This window comes from Haliotis asinina, chromosome 8 (assembly GCF_037392515.1).
Source record: "Haliotis asinina isolate JCU_RB_2024 chromosome 8, JCU_Hal_asi_v2, whole genome shotgun sequence".
Lineage (NCBI taxonomy): Eukaryota > Metazoa > Mollusca > Gastropoda > Lepetellida > Haliotidae > Haliotis > Haliotis asinina.
In genome coordinates, this window is record NC_090287.1 from 5,301,926 (window position 1) to 5,324,168 (window position 22,243).

Below are 22,243 nucleotides of genomic sequence, written 5' to 3' on the forward strand. Positions count from 1 at the left end.
GGTTTCCCTTCCATTGCATCAGTGTCAGCCATCTTCAGTTATCCATGCACTAAGGGGCCTCAAACAGGATTGGACGGTCAGGCTTGCTCACATAATCCCTGCATGTCATCATATCTCCTAAAGACTTGGATTGGTCATGATATTTTAGACATGAAATTCGATAAGCTGGACTATCAGCTGGAACTCCATGTTCAATAAAACACAAACAAATCTGACTCATCTTCTCTTGGCTTCAAACATACCCTCTTGGTTCCAGTGAGTTGACACGTAGAAAAGGTACTAGAAAAATAGCTGGTACCATGCTCAGAATCACCGGAACCTGTAGGAAGTGAAAGTATGTATCACACGGTATCTAGGCATGTGAAAATATGTATCATGGAGTACCAAGGCAATTGAAAGTATGTATTATGTACCAATACTTGGACCAAAGGAAGTGAAAGACTGTATCATGTACCACCATGGGGTGCTGAAGGAAGTGAAAGTATGTATCATGTACCAATACTTGGTACAAAAGGAAGTGAAAGATTGTATCATGTACCACCATAGTGTACTGAAGGAAGTGAAAGATTGTATCACTTACCACCAGCAAGAATCGGTCAGACTCCAGGCGTCCCTTCCACACTTTGTCCAGCAGGGACTTGCATGCAGGTTTGCTGACGAAGCTACGACTACGGAAGCTGTAAACAAGTTCAATGACAGACTTGTCTCCCCACCATGAAGATTTCTGGATCAACAGCTTGTGGGTCAAATCTTCATCCAGTTCATAGCAAACCCACAGAACCTCCTCTGCCAAGCTGCCAAACTCCCTGCATAATTGTCAAATGATTTTACAAAACTGAAAGGGTTCAGATATATGTGCTCATGGCTCAAGGAACATTGTAAAATGCCAGCAGTTATTTCACAAACCTATGTCTATTAAATATAAACCCATATGCCTATTGATATGACTTTTGGTCAGAACCAATCTAACCATATAGTGGAATAATGGACTTTGGAATTTCTACCCTTTGTGTTTCAGACATAACCTTGTATCTTTGTTGATGTGACATTTGGTCCTAACCAACTGCTTCACTGTGGTGAATAATTGGCTTTTATCTAAAGAGAAGCCATGTCGTACCAGCAATGTTACAGTGTGCTTACTTTGCATTCTCCCTGAGTTTGAATGCCCTGTCTGTGTTATTCTCTCGGTCGGCAAGTCTGGTCAGTAGCACCTCAGCCACCACTGCCGATGCCAGCTTGTCCTGACACAGTAACACAATGTTAGATATGAGAGACAGCTTCTCCAGACACAACAACACAATGATAGACATGACAGTCAGTTTGTTCTGACACAATAACACAATGATAGACATGACAGTCAGTTTGTTCTGACACAATAACACAATGATAGATATGAGAGACAGCTTCTCCAGACACAACAACACAATGATAGACATGACAGTCAGTTTGTTCTGACACAATAACACAATGATAGACATGACAGTCAGTTTGTCCTGACACAGTAACACAATGTTAGATATGAGAGACAGCTTCTCCAGACACAACAACACAATGATAGACATGACAGTCAGTTTGTTCTGACACAATAACACAATGATAGACATGACAGTCAGTTTGTCCTGACACAGTAACACAATGAAACATTACTACTGAAGTGTCATGTTGTAGCTCTATGTCTACTGACACTAGGATGCCATGATAACATGGCACAATACTGTTTCTGAATCAATACTGACAACTACCATACTCAAACTGGTGTTCAACTCGAACAAACCGGTAGAGGTTTCTGATTCTTTAAAGAGAGTCCTCCTTGGGGTACTCAAAAGCATTAAAATATTCATTCCATATTCCTTCAACAGATGTAACAATATATTTCAATAAAATATTTACAAAACAAAACAACAGCTTGTGACTTGTTGAGCCACCCCTACACGGCCCCTGGGGCCCCAACAGCCAAGATCAGGTAACTCCATGCCTGAACCTAGTACCTCACTTTTCATGCAGAACAAACCCCAACCCCAAGGAGGACTCTCTTCAAAGAATCAGAAACTTTTACAGGCTTGTTCGATTCTTGTTTCAAATGAGATCCTCCTAGGGATACTTAGAAGTATAGACAGACTCCCATAGACATAGTGTCAGGAGTGGCATTCTGTTTGGTAGTGTCTAATAAACATGCTCTGACAGCTCCAAATAGCCGCCAACCAGATCTCCTCGGTGGGCGGAGCCACAGCATATGCTTTAGATGTAGCCACTGTCCTAACCGAGTGAGCTTTCAAACCTTCTGGGGGCGTTAAGCCTTTATGTACATAACCCATACAAGTGGCAGAGACAAGCCACCTAGAAATGGTCTGTTTGTTCCCCGAAAGTCCAGCCTGAGCCAGAAACCTGAGGATTACTGGAAACCAGAGTTCAGCTGACCAAAGGGGTGCAAGCAGTGCAGGCTGTGGCGCTGGGTAGGTGGTTAGCTACAGGAGAACTTTGGGAATCAGTGGTATGGGTGGGAATGCCCACAGTACTCTGTTCGTCCAATCAAGCTGGAAGGTGTCAGAAGCAATGGCTCTTGGATCCGCTATCTGGGAGCAAAACAGAGGTATTTGATTTGTCCAGAGGCAAACAGATCCACCTGGAACAATCCGGACAACTGGTAGATAATCTCAAATATCTTCTAACTGAGCATCCACTTGTTGGGGGGGTTATGATACATTGCAAGAGTGCATCTGCATGAACGTTGTCCACCCAAGGGAGATAGAAAGGCATCACCTGAATGTTGAACTGATTGCACCATAACAGAAACTGCCACACCCATTCAAGGGGAGACAGCGACACCATACCGCCCTGTATGAGTAGCCATTTCTAGACACACCACACAGCTGCAAACCTGATCCACAAAGTAATCGAACGCCACTAGACAAAAACTACTTTTTTGTTTTGGAATTTTTTTTATTAAAAAATATAGTTAAAACTGTCTAAGGTAGTTAAAATTTTAATGCTTATTAGTACCCTAAGGAGTATCTCTTTTCAAAAAGAGAAAAATCTTCTCTAACTCACTCACTCTAGACATGAGTGAAAACATATCAAATCATCATTAAAACAAGATTTATCATGCAGACTGTCCCAACCTGACTGTGTTTCCAGAAGACTTTGGCCAATTTCTGATGGTTGGTTAGCAGAGCCCACAGGAACAACTCCTGGATTGGTGGGAGGCATGTCCGATACATGTCGGGTTCTGTATGAAGAAATATTAGAGGATATGTACGTACAACTCCGGGAATGAAAACATGTACAACGCTGTATGTAACAGAGTATGTCACTGTGTTGTAGGGTGTGTTGGGTGTGACACCACACTGTGAGTAACTGTCAGTGTGGAAGAGCATGTTGCACCATGCAAGATGAGCAACCTACCAAAGTACTTCATGCTGAAAATGTCCTCCTCCTGGAGAACACAAGGACAGGTCTTGCCTTTACACTTTAGAGGGTAGGAGCCACCCAGGAGATCCCGCAGCACTAGCCGCACATCTGACGGGCAGAACATGTCTGCCTCCACTCCCAGACTCTGAAACAGGATCATTCATTGCAAGGAGCTGTATGTCCCCAATCCTGTGTTTGGTCAAAGCCAAGGCACATCAAATGACAACATGATGACTTGAAATCTTGTCGGTGAATTGTGTTATTTAATTTCACTGTCTTTAGCTAATCTGGAGGACATCTTAAAGACATGGCAACTTTATAACTAGTCAAATTCTAACCTCGACATTTCTTGCATTGGCTGATTTGAGAAGTGGAAGACATGATCCTAGACACTGTTCCTGAAATGAAACCAAGCATTTGATGAAATACAGATTTCAGACACAGATTGCCAAACTATAACACAGTACACATTCCTAGTTCTACAGCTGACAGACCACCCCTCCACTATACAGTACAACTACCTAGTTGTACAGCTGACAGAACACCCCTCCACTATACAGTACACCTACCCAGTTGTACAGCTGACAGAACACACCCTCCACTATACAGAACACCTACTTAGTTGTACAGCTGACAGAACACAGACCACCCCTCCACTATACAGTACACCTACTTAGTTGTACAGCTGACAGAACACACCCTCCACTATACAGTACACCTACCTAGTTGTACAGCTGACAGAACACAGACCACCCCTCCACTATACAGTACACCTAACTAGTTGTACAGCTGACAGAACACACCCTCCACTATACAGTACACCTACCTAGTTGTACAGCTGACAGAACACAGACCATCCCTCCACTATACAGTACACCTAACTAGTTGTACAGATGACAGACCACCCCTCCACTATACAGTACACCTACCCAGTTGTACAGCTGACAGAACACACCCTCCACAATACAGTACACCTACTTAGTTGTACAGCTGACAGAACACCCCTCCACTATACAGTACACCTAACTAGTTGTACAGCTGACAGAACACCCCTCCACTATACAGAACACCTACTTAGTTGTACAGCTGACAGAACACACCCTCCACTATACAATACACCTACCTAGTTGTACAGCTGACAGAACACAGACCACCCCTCCACTATACAGTACACCTAACTAGTTCTACAGCTGACAGAACACACCCTCCACTATACAGTACACCTAACTAGCTGTACAGCTGACAGAACACACCCTCCACTATACAGTACACCTAACTAGTTGTACAGCTGACAGAACACACCCTCCACTATACAGTACACCTAACTAGCTGTACAGTTGACAGAACACACCCTCCACTATACAGTACACCTAACTAGTTGTACAGCTGACAGAACACACCCTCCACTATACAGTACACCTAACTAGTTGTACAGCTGACAGAACACACCCTCCACTATACAGTACACCTAACTAGCTGTACAGCTGACAGAACACACCCTCCACTATATAGTATTCCCAGAAATTATTGAGAATCATGTTGCGTCATGTAACTCATTACGTTTATTAACTTCTGGCGTTTTACTTACATAAACATGTTAAAACATCATCCTTTTACAGTCTCAGTCTTGTTCTAGTACTTTGTTAGACCTCCTCGCTCAGCAATGCATGCCTGAATACGCCTAGGCACACTACCCATCAAAGTTTGTAAGTAATCGTGTGACAGGGTATCCCAATATTGGACCACCTCGGCCTTCATATCTTCAATATTTCTCAGTCCCTTTTGGTTTATTCTGTCCTTCATGACTCCCCACACATTCTCAATTGGGTTTAGGTCTGGGCTGTAACTGGGCCAGTCTAAAACTTGAACATTTTCGCCCGACAACCACTGTTTTGTGTAGCGCGCAGTGTGTTTTGGGTCATTATCATGCTGGAAAATCCAATCATCTTCATACAATGTTTGTGCTGTCGGAAGAAGGTGACCATTTAGAATGTCAGCGTATCTTTCTTTTGTCAAGTTTCCCGTGAAAACACACAATGGCGTCACTCCGCGAGCCGATATGCCACCCCACATGTGAAACTTTGGGCTATGTTTTGGTCGCTGGTAGATAGGTTTGACAATATCTTTGGTCCAAATTTTCACACAATTAGGGAAAAGCCAAACAGAACTTTCATCCGAAAAGAAAACATTATCCAATCTTGATTTTCATGAGCCTGACACCAGTTTAAACATTTTTCCTTTTGTGCATCTTTCATCAACGGTGAGGGTATTCCACGTTTTTTCACCCAATTAAGTCTCTGTAATTCCTGCCTAACTGTTTCATTGCATACCTGAGGACTTCCTCTGCTAATCATTTCATTTCTGATGTTCTCAACACTTTTCCCCTACTCACAATCTGCCCAAGTCTTCGGCAATCCACAACACTGAATTTCCTAGGCCGACCTGCCCCTGTTTGTGCTCTATCCCGGTTCCTGTTTGAATATTCTTCAAAGTTCTGTATACTGTAGACAGAGGAATACCATGTCTACAAGCTAACACTTAAGCATCAGCCTCACCCCTTTCAAAATCATCTAGAATGAGCTTTCTTTTCTCTCTTGCTGTAAATTCTGCCATGTCAACACAGGAAGCCGTCTGCTCAGACAAGGGAGATAACTCTTGACATAATGAGCTGCCGCCCAAGCCTTCGAGAGTTGTCTCCCTTATTTAGTATGCTTAGTGCATAGTGAAAGCCCTTTTTCCAATCTTAGCATCATTATAAAAAAAACAAAGATTTTCTCAATAATTTCTGGGAACACTGTACAGTACACCTAACTAGTTGTACAGCTGACAGAACACACCCTCCACTATACAGTACACCTACCTAGTTGTACAGCTGACAGAACACACCCTCCACTATACAGTACACCTAACTAGTTGTACAGCTGACAGAACACAGACCATCCCTCCACTATACAGTACACCTTCCTAGTTGTACAGATGACAGACCACCCCTCCACTATACAGTACACCTACCCAGTTGTACAGCTGACAGAACACCCCCTCCACAATACAGTACACCTACTTAGTTGTACAGCTGACAGAAAACCCCTCCACTATACAGTACACCTAACTAGTTGTACAGCTGACAGAACACCCCTCCACTATACAGAACACCTACTTAGTTGTACAGCTGACAGAACACACCCTCCACTATACAATACACCTACCTAGTTGTACAGCTGACAGAACACAGACCACCCCTCCACTATACAGTACACCTAACTAGTTCTACAGCTGACAGAACACACCCTCCACTATACAGTACACCTAACTAGCTGTACAGCTGACAGAACACACCCTCCACTATACAGTACACCTAACTAGTTGTACAGCTGACAGAACACACCCTCCACTATACAGTACACCTAACTAGCTGTACAGTTGACAGAACACACCCTCCACTATATAGTATTCCCAGAAATTATTGAGAATCATGTTGCGTCATGTAACTCATTACGTTTATTAACTTCTGGCGTTTTACTTACATAAACATGTTAAAACATCATCCTTTTACAGTCTCAGTCTTGTTCTAGTACTTTGTTAGACCTCCTCGCTCAGCAATGCATGCCTGAATACGCCTAGGCACACTACCCATCAAAGTTTGTAAGTAATCGTGTGACAGGGTATCCCAATATTGGACCACCTCGGCCTTCATATCTTCAATATTTCTCAGTCCCTTTTGGTTTATTCTGTCCTTCATGACTCCCCACACATTCTCAATTGGGTTTAGGTCTGGGCTGTAACTGGGCCAGTCTAAAACTTGAACATTTTCGCCCGACAACCACTGTTTTGTGTAGCGCGCAGTGTGTTTTGGGTCATTATCATGCTGGAAAATCCAATCATCTTCATACAATGTTTGTGCTGTCGGAAGAAGGTGACCATTTAGAATGTCAGCGTATCTTTCTTTTGTCAAGTTTCCCGTGAAAACACACAATGGCGTCACTCCGCGAGCCGATATGCCACCCCACATGTGAAACTTTGGGCTATGTTTTGGTCGCTGGTAGATAGGTTTGACAATATCTTTGGTCCAAATTTTCACACAATTAGGGAAAAGCCAAACAGAACTTTCATCCGAAAAGAAAACATTATCCAATCTTGATTTTCATGAGCCTGACACCAGTTTAAACATTTTTCCTTTTGTGCATCTTTCATCAACGGTGAGGGTATTCCACGTTTTTTCACCCAATTAAGTCTCTGTAATTCCTGCCTAACTGTTTCATTGCATACCTGAGGACTTCCTCTGCTAATCATTTCATTTCTGATGTTCTCAACACTTTTCCCCTACTCACAATCTGCCCAAGTCTTCGGCAATCCACAACACTGAATTTCCTAGGCCGACCTGCCCCTGTTTGTGCTCTATCCCGGTTCCTGTTTGAATATTCTTCAAAGTTCTGTATACTGTAGACAGAGGAATACCATGTCTACAAGCTAACACTTAAGCATCAGCCTCACCCCTTTCAAAATCATCTAGAATGAGCTTTCTTTTCTCTCTTGCTGTAAATTCTGCCATGTCAACACAGGAAGCCGTCTGCTCAGACAAGGGAGATAACTCTTGACATAATGAGCTGCCGCCCAAGCCTTCGAGAGTTGTCTCCCTTATTTAGTATGCTTAGTGCATAGTGAAAGCCCTTTTTCCAATCTTAGCATCATTATAAAAAAAACAAAGATTTTCTCAATAATTTCTGGGAACACTGTACAGTACACCTAACTAGTTGTACAGCTGACAGAACACACCCTCCACTATACAGTACACCTACCTAGTTGTACAGCTGACAGAACACACCCTCCACTATACAATACACCTACCTAGTTGTACAGCTGACAGAACACACCCTCCACTATACAATACACCTACCTAGTTGCACATCTGACTGAACAAAGACCACCCCTCCTCTGCACAGTACACCTACCCTGTTGTATAGCTGACAGAACCTGTACAGGGTGAAGTGTTTAACTAGGCAGAGCTGTCCCTTCAAGATGTTGTCAACCACATCTGAGCTATAATTCAACATGGCCTCGATCAGGAAGTCCATCTGCATGCTGTCTGAACCTGGGAATGCATCAGGACATTGACTGATATTTCATGATCATTACATGATTCTTACAAACAAATGACTTTAGTACAGTTGATTAAAACATCAATCTATAGTTTCTGGATTAAATGACACAAAACAATTGCTTCATGAGACTCACTCAAAAAACAATCCTGCTGACTAGACCTAGGACCAGTCCTATTGGGTGCCACGAGTTTGGTGGCTGATGTCGTCTGAAATGATTCAAGTAGCTTGTTCAACTGAGTCTCTTGGTTTCCTGAAACAAGGATACAAGTCAACAATAAAGTAAAGATCTGTATGGCAGGGAGTTGACAATAAAAAGATATGGCAGCTGCACTTAATACTACTAATGCGTGAATGGTTGTAATATTCTTTCTTTAGCAATATATAGGTGTAGGAACTAAGCCACAAACCCAGCCAGACATCAGGACTGGTAACTTCACAATGTTACCAGCCCCTAATGGACTTTACTAGACAAGACACCAAGATATGGTGAATTTACTCAGATGTATGGAACATAGCAAATTTTCACCTGACTATCAGGCTGGCTAGTTATACCATCTGTCAGAAATGTAGCCCGTCTGGGGCAGTCAATGGGCCTTATTTCATACACTGCAATATCACAATGTAACATATTAGTCTGCAGAGGTACAACAGCAGAGGTCTGCAATGTGCAATACTCAGTATGCACTGTGCAATACTAAGTCTACATTGTGGAATATTAGATCTACACTGTGCAATACCAGATCTACACTGTGCAATGCTAGGTCTGCACTGTGCATTACTAGACCTACAGTGTACAATACTAGATCTATACTATACAATACTAGATCTACACTTGCAATGCTTGATCTACACAGTGGAATACTATACACAGAGAAAAAAGTTAAGCACCCCCCAGGTGTTTTTGGTCACTGAGTTGAACACACACAAATTTACAGACCGTGGTGAAATAAACATGAGTAATTAAGATAGGTTATCAAAGAACACATTCTTGGGAACACTAGAACACCACAAGTGTCTGATTTACAGTTCCATTTATTGTGTTACAAGCTGACCATTAAAGGGGGTAATTTTGCATACATATGAAATACTGTGACACTATTGAGCTGGTAAAGCTATGGGTGAACATGTGTTGATGGCATTTGTCCATGAGCTCACAAAATGTGTCCAAAACAATTTACAGTCAGTAACGGGTACTTCCTCCAATTGCCTGGATCATAGCGCCAACCCTTCGTCGCATACCCCTAACAAGACGCTGAAATTGAATCATGGGTATTCTCTGCCATTCCTCATGCAGTGCTGCCTCCAATTCATTCAAGTTCTGTGGTGGAGGTTCTCTTGCTTGCACACAACGACCAATGATATCCCAGATGTGCTCTATAGGGTTGAGATCAGGACTCATGGCTGGCCAGTGACACCAATCTACAACATTCTGTTGGATAAAAAGGTTCACTGCGATGGAACAATGGGGTCTGGCGTTGTCGTCCATAAATACAGGTCGGGAAGCAAGAGTATGATTGTCAAAATGAGGAACGACATGTGGCTGCAGCACTTCCTGGATGTATCACGCACCTGTCAAATTGCCCCATATAGTCAGCAGGTCCAACTTGCAATCATGTGAAAAGCATCCCCAAACCATCACAGAGCCTCCTCCAAAAGGAACATTTGGTAGGATGTTCCTAGGAGCATAGGCTGTATTTCCCTGCCTCCAGACCCGCATTCGACCGTCTTTGGGATGCAGCATGAAACGACTTTCATCAGACCAATGGATCCTTCTCCAAGACCTCAAGTTCCAGTTCTCCCTCGCTCGACACCACATCAGTCACCGTCGTTTGTGGTCATTGGTCAACAGAGGACGTCTAATTACCCTCCTCGAAGCCAATCCAGCAGCCCTCAAATGATTCTTAACAGTCTTAGAGCTCAATTGGCGATTTCGAAGCCAAAGACGTTTCAGGACTGTACTGGTCGCAAAGGGCAAACGTCTCGCCAGCCGTATCAGTGCTCTGTTTTCACGATGTGACGTCACAGGGGGACGTCCCGAACGTTGACGATCCTTAACTTGATTAGTCTAGGCATGCTTTCTAATGAGTCTGCTGATCACAGTGTAATGGTACCCTGTTTGTCTTCCAATCGCCTTAAAGGACATTCCTGCAGCATGAAGACCAATAATGTGCCATCTTTGGTCTTCAGACAACCTCCTACGTGGCATTGTTTATGGTAATGACAAACCGTCTGGAAAAAGCCCATTAAATAGTGAATTTCGCCTGCACGGACATACTGCATTTCGGAAAAAGCATGGGTAGTTTGTTGCACGTGCATTGTTTGTTGTGTTCTGGCGCTCTGGTTTCACTAAAACACTGACCATATATTGCAAACCTAATGTTGATTGGTGTCAACAAATGTCATATTTATTTGGGCTATTCAATGCATGGTCATAACTATTTAATTAGGGGGGTGCTTAACTTTTTCTCTGTGTATAGATCTACACTGTGCAATATTAGTTCTGCAATGTGCAATACTATAACTCTTCAATGAGCAGAAAATATCTCCTCTTCATTAAAGAACAGCTACTCTGCAATATGCAAACCTGCTCTGCAACAAGCACTACCAGCTCAGCCAAAAGTATCACCTGAGTAAGCAGCACTTGCTCTTCAATAAGTAGCACCTACGCTACAATAAACATCTGCTCTGCTACAAGTGTCACCTGCTCTGCAACCCACCTTTTAGCAGAGCCTGGCAGATGACCATGTCAAGGCCCTGGGTCTGATGCAAAGGATCGAACACAGTCAGCAGGTTGTTGTGTTCCAATATATATCGAACTTTCTTCTCATCTTCCTCATCGATATCCTCCAACACTTTAGCTGGTTTCAGCTTTGACCTAGGAAGGGTTTAGTGTATACTGTAGGAAGCATCACAGTGACATGGCAGAAGAGTACCAGTAAAACATACCTTCTTCAATTAATGAACAAGTAAAATATCCATGAGACAGTCAGTTTGGTTGAGCCAGAAACACACATCTTAATGATCAGTCATTATAGTAGGAATAATAGTAGGGGATGGGTTTTGCTGGCCTTAGGTACAAACATGTGTATTGTTTTCATAACTGACCCTGGAAACTGTCATAGTTAGGGGAGACCCACCCCTGACTGTCTGACCAACCCCTGACTGTCTCTGGCCCACTCATGACTCAGCCTCTGGCCCACCCATGACTGTCTCTGACCAACCCCTGACTGTCTCTGGCCCACTCATGACTCAGCCTCTGGCCCACCCGTGACTGTCTCTGACCAACCCCTGACTGTCTCTGGCCCACTCATGACTCAGCCTCTGGCCCACCCGTGACTGTCTCTGACTCACCCTGGACAGCCTCTGGCCCACCCAGGACCATCATCGATATCTCCAAGGTATATGTTACAATGAATCTCCACTATACCCTGGATGCATCTACTGCTCGGTCCGAAAATTCTATTACCTCCTTTGCTGGCTCCGCATTGTCACAGTAGCCAACCGGCTAAGCCGCCGTTACAACTGAACTTGCCAGTGTCAACAAAGATAACGGTCGCAGCTGCGAAGTTTTGTTCGCAGTGCAACTGAGATTTGGGGGAAACCATACATTACCTCCCTTGGCTGGCTTTTTTATCCAATCAGGCGTATACGTTGGGAAATTGAGTGAGCCAATCACAACCCACTTTTGCTTTTTAAATTATCTAACCAATTAAACCTGGCGAACCATGCACGGGTTCTCTGAAAGAGGCAGAAGGAGTTCTTGCATATATTCTTTGAAATTTTCGGACCTATCAATGTGTCTGTATGGTTTCCCCCAAATCTCAGTTGCACTGCGAACAAACCTTTGCAGCTGCGACAGTTATCTTTGTTGACACTGGCAAGTTCAGTTGTAACGGCGGCTTAGCCGGTTGGCTACTGTAAGAATGCGGAGCCAGCAAAGGAGGTAACAGAATTTTCGGACCAAGCCGTAAATGCATCCAGGGTATAGTGGAGACTTATCAGAACGTATACCCTGGGGATATCAAGGATGACCCAGGGTGTGCCTCTGACCCAACCTGAACTACCTCTGACCCATCCCAGACTGTCTCTGACCCAACTCGAACTGCCTCTGACCCACCCTTGACTGTCTCTGCACACCCCCACCCTGAATTCCCCAGACTCTAGCTGCTGTCTCTTTAAGCATGTTTAGATTTATTATGGTGAGTACATGTTTCAGGGTAACATACCTTACAGCTATCTTGCCTGTCTGGTCCAGAAACTTCTCAAGAATTAACTGTGCTAAAAAATAGTTTTTGGCAAGTTTGTCCGCATAACCACCAGTTCTCTAGAAGACAGATAAAAAATACATACACACATATTGCTGTCTACAACAGGGAAATGTCTTGTGCTTGGATAAAGGACACAGAAGTTATCACATGGTGGTGCAATGCCTTTCAGAGCATCAGTTCCATGGCATCAGTGTAATAGGTCATGGAATCACTACTAAAGCTGTGTCATCACATCAATACAAAAAGTCATGACATCAACACTACAGCTGTGTCATCACATCAATACAAAAAGTCATGACATCAACACTACAGCTGTGTCATCACATCAATACAAAAAGTCATGACATCAACACTACAGCTGTGTCATCACATCAATACAAAAAGTCATGACATCAACACTACAGCTGTGTCATCACATCAATACAAAAAGTCATGACATCAACACTACAGCTGTGTCATCACATCAATACAAAAAGTCATGACATCAACACAGCAGATCATGGCCACAATACTAGAGCCATGTCATGACATCGATACAATAAGATATGACTTCAATACTACATCTGTGTGAAGACAGCAATACAATAATTCAGGACTTAGGCCCAGATATGCCGTGTATCCAGATAAAATACACATAAAAAATTTCCAATTTCGCATTGAAAAATAATTGCTGCATACCAATTACACATTCAAAATGTTAGATACATACACAGTTTAAACATGTGCATTTGGAATAAATTCATAACACTTGTTTGAGTATTGAAAAAGACATTGATTGCCATCACGTTGTACTGTCAGCATAGGAGGAGTGATTTTTTATGAAATCATTTCCATTATATTTAAACTAATTTGATTAAGTATGACATAAGGCAGTACAAGCCTGCTTAGTAAACTTACTCAATGTCATTATACTTAGCTGAGAAAAAATCACTGAAATGCCCAAATATTGGAAAGCAGAGGATAACGGAAAATGAAATACCCACTGGACATTCGAAATACCTACTCCCCAAAACTACAGTGGGTACTGCACCCACATGAGCTAAATCTTATCTGGGGCTCTGGCCATGACATCAATACAACAGTACCAAAGTGTTTGCTCATCATACCAATGTGTTTGTTCATCATAAAAAAGTGTTTGCTCATCATACCAAAGTGTTCGTTCATCAAGCCATAGTGTTTCCTCATCACACAAAAGTGTTTGCTCATCACACCAAAGTGTTTGCTCATCACACAGAAGTGTTTGTTCATAATACCAGTGCATCATATCAAAGTGTTTGTACATCATACCAAATTTTTCCTCATCATTCCAAAGTGTTTGCTCATCATACCAAAGTGTTTCCTCATCACACATAAGTGTTTGTTCACAATACCAGTGAATCATACCAACATGTTTGCTCATCATACCAAAGTGTTTGCTCATCATACCAAAGTGTTCGCTCATCACACCAATGTGTTTGTTCATAATACCAGTGCATCATGCCAAAGTGTTTGCTCATCATACCAATGTGTTTGCTCATCATAAAAAAGTGTTTGCTCATCATACCAAAGTGTTCGTTCATCAAGTCATAGTGTTTCCTCATCACACCAAAGTGTTTGCTCATAATACCAGTGCATCGGACCAAAGTGTTTGCTCATAATACCAAAGTGTTTACTCATTATACCAAAGTGTTTGATCATCACACCAATGTGTTTCCTCATCACACCAATGTTTTCGCTCATCAGTCCATAGTGTTCGCTCATAATTACAGTGCATCAAACCGAAGTGTTTACTCATCACACCAATGTGTTTGCTCATCACACCAAAGTGTTTGTTCATCGAACCAAAGTGTTTGTTCATAATACCAGAGCATCATACCACTGTGTTTGCTTATCACACAGAAGTGTTTCCTCATCACACCAAAGTGTTTGCTCATCTTACCAATGTGTTTGCTCATCATACCAAAGTGTTTGCTCATCAAACCAAATTTTTGCTCTTCATTCCAAAGTGTTTGCTCATCATACCAAAGTGTTTGCTCATCATACCAAGGTGTTTCCTCATCACACCGAAGTGTTTACTCATCACACAGAAGTGCTTGTTCATAATACCAGTGCATCATACCAAAGTGTATGCTCATCATTCCAAAGTGTTTGCTCATCATACCAATGTGTTTGCTCATCATACCAAGATGTTTCCTCATCACACCAAAGAGTTCGCTCATCACACCAAAGTGTTTGCTAACAACACCAGTGCATCATACAAAAGTGTTTGCTCATCATACCAAAGTGTTTGCTCATCATACCAAAAGCAGAGAATTTTGCATCTGTAAAACCCTACCTGTATGATGATAACTGGGTGCCCAGTCTTGATGGCCTTGTACACCCGGTGCAGTGCCACACATCCACCATTGATCAGAACATACACGCTTACGGCATCATCACCTGCAGGGAAATCAGGGTTTGTAGCTGAAACGATGTTGTCTTCATACCAATTTTGTAAAGTTTCCAGAAACTGCTTTCCACTTTCAGGAAATTGTTTTAACTGTTTTAACAAGTCATCACACCCTCATTAAGACAAATCACTTATGTTCAAAGTCTTACAAGAGTTTTGGATTCCACCTTTAACTGTATGTTTCAAAACAACTTACTCAAGTGATCTAGAGTGTTTTTGATATATTTCCTGAAAGAGCATGTGTGTTTTATGCTGGTTGAAGTGGGTGTTGGATTGATGACGCCATCATCAAACAGCAGGTAATGACTGAAGAAGGGGGATAACTCTTCCCCCAACACATTCTCTTTCTCCCTCAGGCCTGGCTTTATCACCTGAACACTTGTATCCTAAGTTGAAGGAAAAAGTATTGAAATTATCCCCAATATCAGTCTTATAGTGTGTTGTAATTTCTAAGAATGTTCAATAATCAAAATTCACTTTAAGTCAAAAGAGACTAAATGATTGCCTGGTATATTCTTAAAGTTTGATCTTTCAATCAAAATCTCTTTCATTCATTTTTAGTAATTCATGTAAAAATTGTAATCTTGCCGTTCCAGTGAACTTTGACCTCTCCGCATCTGCAAGGTGTCCCCAAGGTGCACAAGCCAGACGGAACACCTCTGCATGGAACACTGGGTTGTTGCATAGTTTCGTCAGGACTTTGTGGATGTGACGTGACACACCCGTCTTCATGCCCGTTGAGCTGATAAATAACTCTGAAAACCAATTTTTTTTATCTATCAATGTCCTGGGACATGTTCAAATATGGAACATTTTCTTGGTTTTCTTCTCTTTCCTTATGTTCACATGGATTTACTTATTTCACCTCTTCCTTTGAAACATCAACCGACACTCGGACCACACCAACGTTGTCTAAACTTAGCTTTGTGAAGTTACAAGGTTTTCTCGAATTACATTGAGATACTGTTCAAGACTGTCACATTAGTAGACTAATATCTTATCAGGAAATGAATTTGAACCAAGACATTTTCATCACTCTAAATTTGCTTTTCAGTGGAGTCACACATAATGGATGAAATCTTTACCTTGTCAGCTTGCTGACCATTTTTTATCATTAGACCAAGGTTTCTGACTTCAGCCCCACGATTTGAACGTCAGCATAACTTTGAAATGTTTTGCCTGCTACACAATTTCAATAGGTAATTCTGGCCTAATATTACCTACTTGCGACATATCTATGTGGGCACAGATAATGTAATATATGTCGTGTTTGGGATTACACCTTCATAGAGTACAAAATCTAGTACATTTGAGCACCAAATCCTTGCATGTATTTGGGAATTAAAAACTATTTTGTGACAGTGATAAATCAAACAAAAATCACCCCAAGATATTATTCAAACTCAAACCCCCTCTCCAAACCCGACCCCAACAATAACCCCAACCCCAGCTCCGTCAACAAAAAAGCAGCTCCAATGACCAACCCTTGCTCCATCCAGCTATAACCCCAGCCCCAGCTCCATCCAGCTAAAACCCCACCCCAGCTCCACCCAGCTATAACCCCAGCCCCAGCTATAACCCAGCTATAACCCCAGCCCCAGCTATGACCCAACCCTACCTTCACCCAGCTACAACCCCAACCCTATCTCCACCCAGCTATAACCCCAGCCCCAGCTCCACCCAACTATAACCCCAGCCCAAGCTCCATCCAGCTAGAACCCCAGCCCCAGCTCCATCCAGCTATAACCCCAGCTGCAGCCCCAGCTATTACCCCAACCCCAGCTATAACCCCAACCCCACCCAACTATAACCCCAACCCTATCTTCATCCAGCTATAACCCAACCCTATCTCCACCCAACTATAACCCCAGCCCCAGCCCAAGCTCCATCCAGCTATAACCCTGAACCCAGCTCCACCCAGTTTTAACCAAAACCCCAGCTCCACCCAACTATAACCCCAACCCTATCTTCACCCAGCTATAACCCAACCCTGTCTCCACCCAGCTATAACTCCAGCCCCAGCTCCACCCAACTATCAACCCCAGCCCCAGCTCCACCCAGCTATACCCCTACCCTATCTCTACCCAGCTATAACCCCAACCCCACCCAGCTTTAACCTAACCCTATCTCCACCCAGCTATAACCCCAACCCCACTCAGCTTTAACCCCAACCCTATCTCTACCCAGTTATAACCCCAACCCAGCTCCGCCCAGCTATAACCAGAGCCCTAGCAACAACTCCATCTCCACCTCTGATGACCAACCCCAGTTCAAACCCCTGTTACAACCCCTGCCTCATCTCCAGGCCCAACAAGATCCTCATCTCAACTATAACCATATCCTCAGCTCAAATGACCAACCCCCATCAACAGCTCTACCTCCATCTCCAACGCCTGTTATTATTCCAACTCCAGGTCCACGGCCACCCCTTCTCTAACACCCATTCCAAACCCATCTCCAACACAAGAATATACAATGCTCAGAGCCGTACTGGTCTTCAGAGAGAGAGTTTTGAGTCCACTCTCTAGGCTCTTCTGCAGCGTTGTCTGTTGACTGTCTGTCAGGTCATCGTGAACCTGTTCGAAGTCCATGAAGTGGATGTAGAGGTTGTAATGAGAGAGATGCAGGATGTTGCCCAGGAGGTATTGCAACTTCTCCTCTGCAGTCTCAAAATCCAGGCGGAAATACTTGAAGAGAACGAGGTCACATTAAAACTTGAGTTCTTCATGTGTGTGCAATTGAAAATACAAATTAGAGGTATATTTATCATATTTTTTGATTCTTTGAACAATGCACCTTCACTTTTACTCTGTATTACCAAGGCCAGACCAATTTATTTCTTGTTTTATGGATCCACCTTCCATATTTTTTCAAGAATAAGAAAACAAATAAAAATTAATTTTCCCTGCTCAAAAAATAAAAACTTAATGTTTTTACTGGCTCAAAGTGTAAACCTACAAGAAAATACTTTTTAAGTTGTGTTTGACCCGTATTCACTTCATAAATTGCCAGAAGTAAAATACTTTGAGCGTTTAGGCTTTCAGAGGACAAAAATCTATAAAACAAGAAATATAATTAGTCTGGTCTGACACTACTTAGCAAAGTCCTCTTTTCCCATGTTATAACCAGATATTAACTGATTAAAGTTTGGTTTTAATATGTTTCTTTTTGAACATACAAATTTCCATGCAGAGATACCTGAACATTGGATTTAAAGAAAAAGTTGAATCTGACAACTAAAGCCAGTTTTTGTGTCATTACTAAAATACAAGTAACATTTTCATTGTTGAATGCCAACATCTGAACACACCTAGATCTATAACCTACTGTTTGATCCCTTCAAGGCATTTCCACCTGAAAACATAACGAAACGAATGCTGAATTTTTCTTTTCACGACATCAAATGCCATCTTACCCAGGAGTCAAGGGCATCATCTTGGAACTGAATCCTGCCAACAGCATCAGTTTTACACCGTCTGATATTGGTGTTTCTGCTCCAGTGAGGTTCAGAATCCTTCTCATCCCGACTGATGGCATGATCCCTCCTTTCCAGACCACAGTGGCACAGGCTAACGAGAGAGAAGACTAGAATAATAGCTCTCTGTGTTTCTGACTATAAATATTTCACTCGTTGGCTGTTTCGTCGGGAGCAGATTACTGTGCTTTGAAAACTCGGACTATTCAGTAATAATTGTATGTATTCTTAATTCATGCTAAAATGTTGTTTTAGGAGTCTAGTCATAAAAACTGCAATGCGGCAATCAAATAATGGTATGTTACTTGTCCATGAGCTATTAGGTAATTTCGGCTTAAGGTTTCAAACTGCAGTTAAACTTGGATTTCACTTCATACTTGCTCAAATTGTAGCTATGAAATTTTGCAATAATAATAATAAGGTAGGGATATCTTTCTTGGCTACTTATCAATTTTCGATAGATAGTTCCGTAAACATTAACATCAAACACCATGTTGATTTATTATTTCATAATTTCATCATCACGATTACGTCATAAAAATCAGGGCAAGTGGAAAATCAGTCTGAAAAAGTTTCTTTCTTTCAGTCACTGGCACTGTGGCAAAGGGCTTTTAAAACATTTTTTGAACCCCTGACATAACATTAAAAGAATCTCTCATTCTAAGACACATTTTCAGCAGTATCTATAAACAATGATCTGTGTAAAGCCAGGTTTACCTGTTGTTATCTGGACTGGCCACAAACCCGACACACTCGCACTTCTCCAGCTGCTGAAGCCATATCTCATCTGTTGAACCTACTGCTATGTTCTAGAACAAAAAATACTGTCCACAATAAACAAAACCTTTTGCAAACAGATGACCACTAAAAGCTGTTGTATAAACTGATGACAAACACTATGTGTCAAAGATTTATCAAAACCTAATGCCTGGTTGAATCTATTTATTTGTTGTTGTTTAATGCTGCACTCACACAAGTTGTAAACGTATGAGTTATGGGAGGACACTGTCTGGATTGACTGCCGCCACATAGCTGGAATATTGCTGAGTGTGACATTAAACAACAAACCTGCTAAGCAAATAAATATGCCAGCCTAAACAAACATCTGGGCAAAACAATTCATGACATCTGTGCACAATGACTCATGTCATCTGGATAAAATCATTCATGTCATCTGAACACAATGACTAAGGACATCTGGAAAAAATGATTCATGTCATATGGGCACAATCACTCATGTCACCTGGGTACAGTGACTCATTTAGTCTGGACACATTGACTCATGTCATCTGGGCGCTATCACTCATGTCATCTGGGCACATTCACCCATGTCATAGGTGGAAAATCATTACTACTTTCTAGGCACAATGTCTCATTATAATCAGGGCAAAATGACTCATACTATCTGGGCACAATATGTCATACCATCTGGGCACAATAACTCATACCATCAGGGCACAATGACTCATACCATCAGGGCACAATAACTCATACCATCAGGGCACAATGACTCATACCATCAGGGCACAATAAGTCATACCATCTGGGCACAATAACTCATACCATCTGGGCACAATGACTCATACTATCGGGGCACAATAACTCATACCATCAGGGCACAATAACTCATACTATCGGGGCACAATAACTCATACCATCAGGGCACAATAACTCATACTATCAGGGCACAATAACTCATACCATCTGGGCACAATGACTCATACTATCGGGGCACAATAACTCATACCATCAGGGCACAATAACTCATACTATCGGGGCACAATAACTCATACCATCTGGGCACAATAACTCATACTATCGGGGCACAATAACTCATACCATCTGGGCACAATGACTCATACTATCAGGGCACAATAACTCATACCATCTGGGCACAATAACTCATACTATCGGGGCACAATAACTCATACCATCAGGGCACAATAACTCATACCATCTGGGCACAATAACTCATACCATCAGGGCACAATAACTCATACCATCAGGGCACAATAACTCATACCATCTGGGCACAATAACTCATACCATCAGGGCACAATAACTCATACTATCTGGGCACAATAACTCATACCATCAGGGCACAATAACTCATATCATCGGGCACAATGACATACTATCTGAGTACAGTGATATCTGGGGACAATGACTGGGCAAAACACCTCATGTCACCTGAGCATGGTGACCCACAGTCCAAAGTGTCATGCTTCATTACATTCAAATGTATGGGGGCAGCATGTACAACATGGAACACTTGTCCAGGGTAGATGTATTTAACATGGACAGAACTATACTAGCCACATAAAGAAACTGTGCATTGTCCCAGTTGATACGTACGATAACAACATCAACAGTACGTATAAACTTTCATGGAGGGATCATGAGACCATAACAAGTTGGGAGAATTTCAACTAGAAAGTCAATCACAATGACGTCATGAGTTCACAAGCAGGGACAGGGTCAAACGACCATGTTACAAGCTCAATAACGGGTATGTAAACCATCAGCATTGAGAACAGCATTGCATCAACGACACATAGAGCCCATCCAACATGTAAGGAAGGCTTGTGGGATGTCACGCCAGATTCTGTTGTAAAGGCAAGGACATTATCTGGCAGATGAAGAAGATGGCGTATACGTCGATCCATCTCGTCCCAAATATGCTCTATCAGAGAGAGGTCCGGTGAGTCTGTCGTCCAAGTCAGTAAATTAACGTACTGGTGTTTCAAGAAATCCATAGCAACCCTTGCTGTATGAGGCCAGGCATTGTCCTGTTGGAATGTTAACCAAGGGCCATGACGTTGCAGAAAGGGAATTGCCACAGGTCAAAGAATCTGATCCCTGTAGAACAATCACCAAAGGAGTTCTTAGGCGTGCTGTTATTCCATCCCAAATCATCACGAAACCACCATTAAAGCAAATTCCTCTCCAAGATAGGCACGCTGACATCCATCACTATGGGAAATGTTAAACCTGGACTCATCTGTAAAAACTACATTTCTCCACCAAGACAAGGGTCTGCCGACATGATTTCGACACAACATTGGGTGAGCATTCGGTGTGTCAGGATAGGTTGTATGGTGGGACATCATGGTCTGATCCCGTGATGATGATGGGGGTATGAACATTGTTGAACTGTGTTGGAGTCATTACGGCAAAGGCCTGCAGCCATCACTGCGGCGTGAAACTTGTGGCAAAGATGGGTGACCTTTATCCATCTGTCCTGTGTAGGTTTTGTTACACGTGGATGTCCAGAACATGGCAAATCGATGACGCCATTTGAGTTCTGGTAGCATCTCACCAGTGCAGAAGTGGCATGTCCGTGTCCGTGGAAATGTGCAGCCACTTGTCCTTCAGACATTCCCCATGGACCATTCCCCATGGACCATCCTAATGGCCTCATGACGTTGTGCAGACGCTAGCCTTGGCATGCTATGTATTTCAATAGCCATTTAATTTATGAACGTTCGCAAGGGCAGGGGTTGAGCTTTCCAAAGTGACAGTATTGTGTGGAATTCATTTGCTCAGTTTCTCTTTCCTGGAATGC

The 22,243-nt window shown here is 42.5% G+C and overlaps 1 protein-coding gene across 1 annotated transcript in view; it reads right to left on the reverse strand.

The window, feature by feature from the left end:
• LOC137295085 (transient receptor potential cation channel subfamily M member 4-like) overlaps positions 1 to 22,243 on the reverse strand; it is a 39,357-nt gene that overhangs the window by 14,647 nt on the left and 2,467 nt on the right. The window contains exons 3-18 of the mRNA XM_067826368.1: positions 19,396 to 19,487; positions 18,619 to 18,772; positions 17,695 to 17,890; positions 15,792 to 15,958; positions 15,400 to 15,589; positions 15,090 to 15,193; positions 12,734 to 12,831; positions 11,225 to 11,382; positions 8,641 to 8,757; positions 8,358 to 8,497; positions 3,747 to 3,806; positions 3,403 to 3,553; positions 3,120 to 3,226; positions 1,141 to 1,241; positions 581 to 806; positions 243 to 319 (exon numbers count right to left, since the gene is read on the reverse strand). Of these exons, the coding sequence (XP_067682469.1) occupies positions 243 to 319; positions 581 to 806; positions 1,141 to 1,241; positions 3,120 to 3,226; positions 3,403 to 3,553; positions 3,747 to 3,806; positions 8,358 to 8,497; positions 8,641 to 8,757; positions 11,225 to 11,382; positions 12,734 to 12,831; positions 15,090 to 15,193; positions 15,400 to 15,589; positions 15,792 to 15,958; positions 17,695 to 17,890; positions 18,619 to 18,772; positions 19,396 to 19,487 (2,138 nt within the window). The remainder of the gene's footprint in view (positions 1 to 242; positions 320 to 580; positions 807 to 1,140; positions 1,242 to 3,119; positions 3,227 to 3,402; positions 3,554 to 3,746; positions 3,807 to 8,357; positions 8,498 to 8,640; positions 8,758 to 11,224; positions 11,383 to 12,733; positions 12,832 to 15,089; positions 15,194 to 15,399; positions 15,590 to 15,791; positions 15,959 to 17,694; positions 17,891 to 18,618; positions 18,773 to 19,395; positions 19,488 to 22,243) is intronic.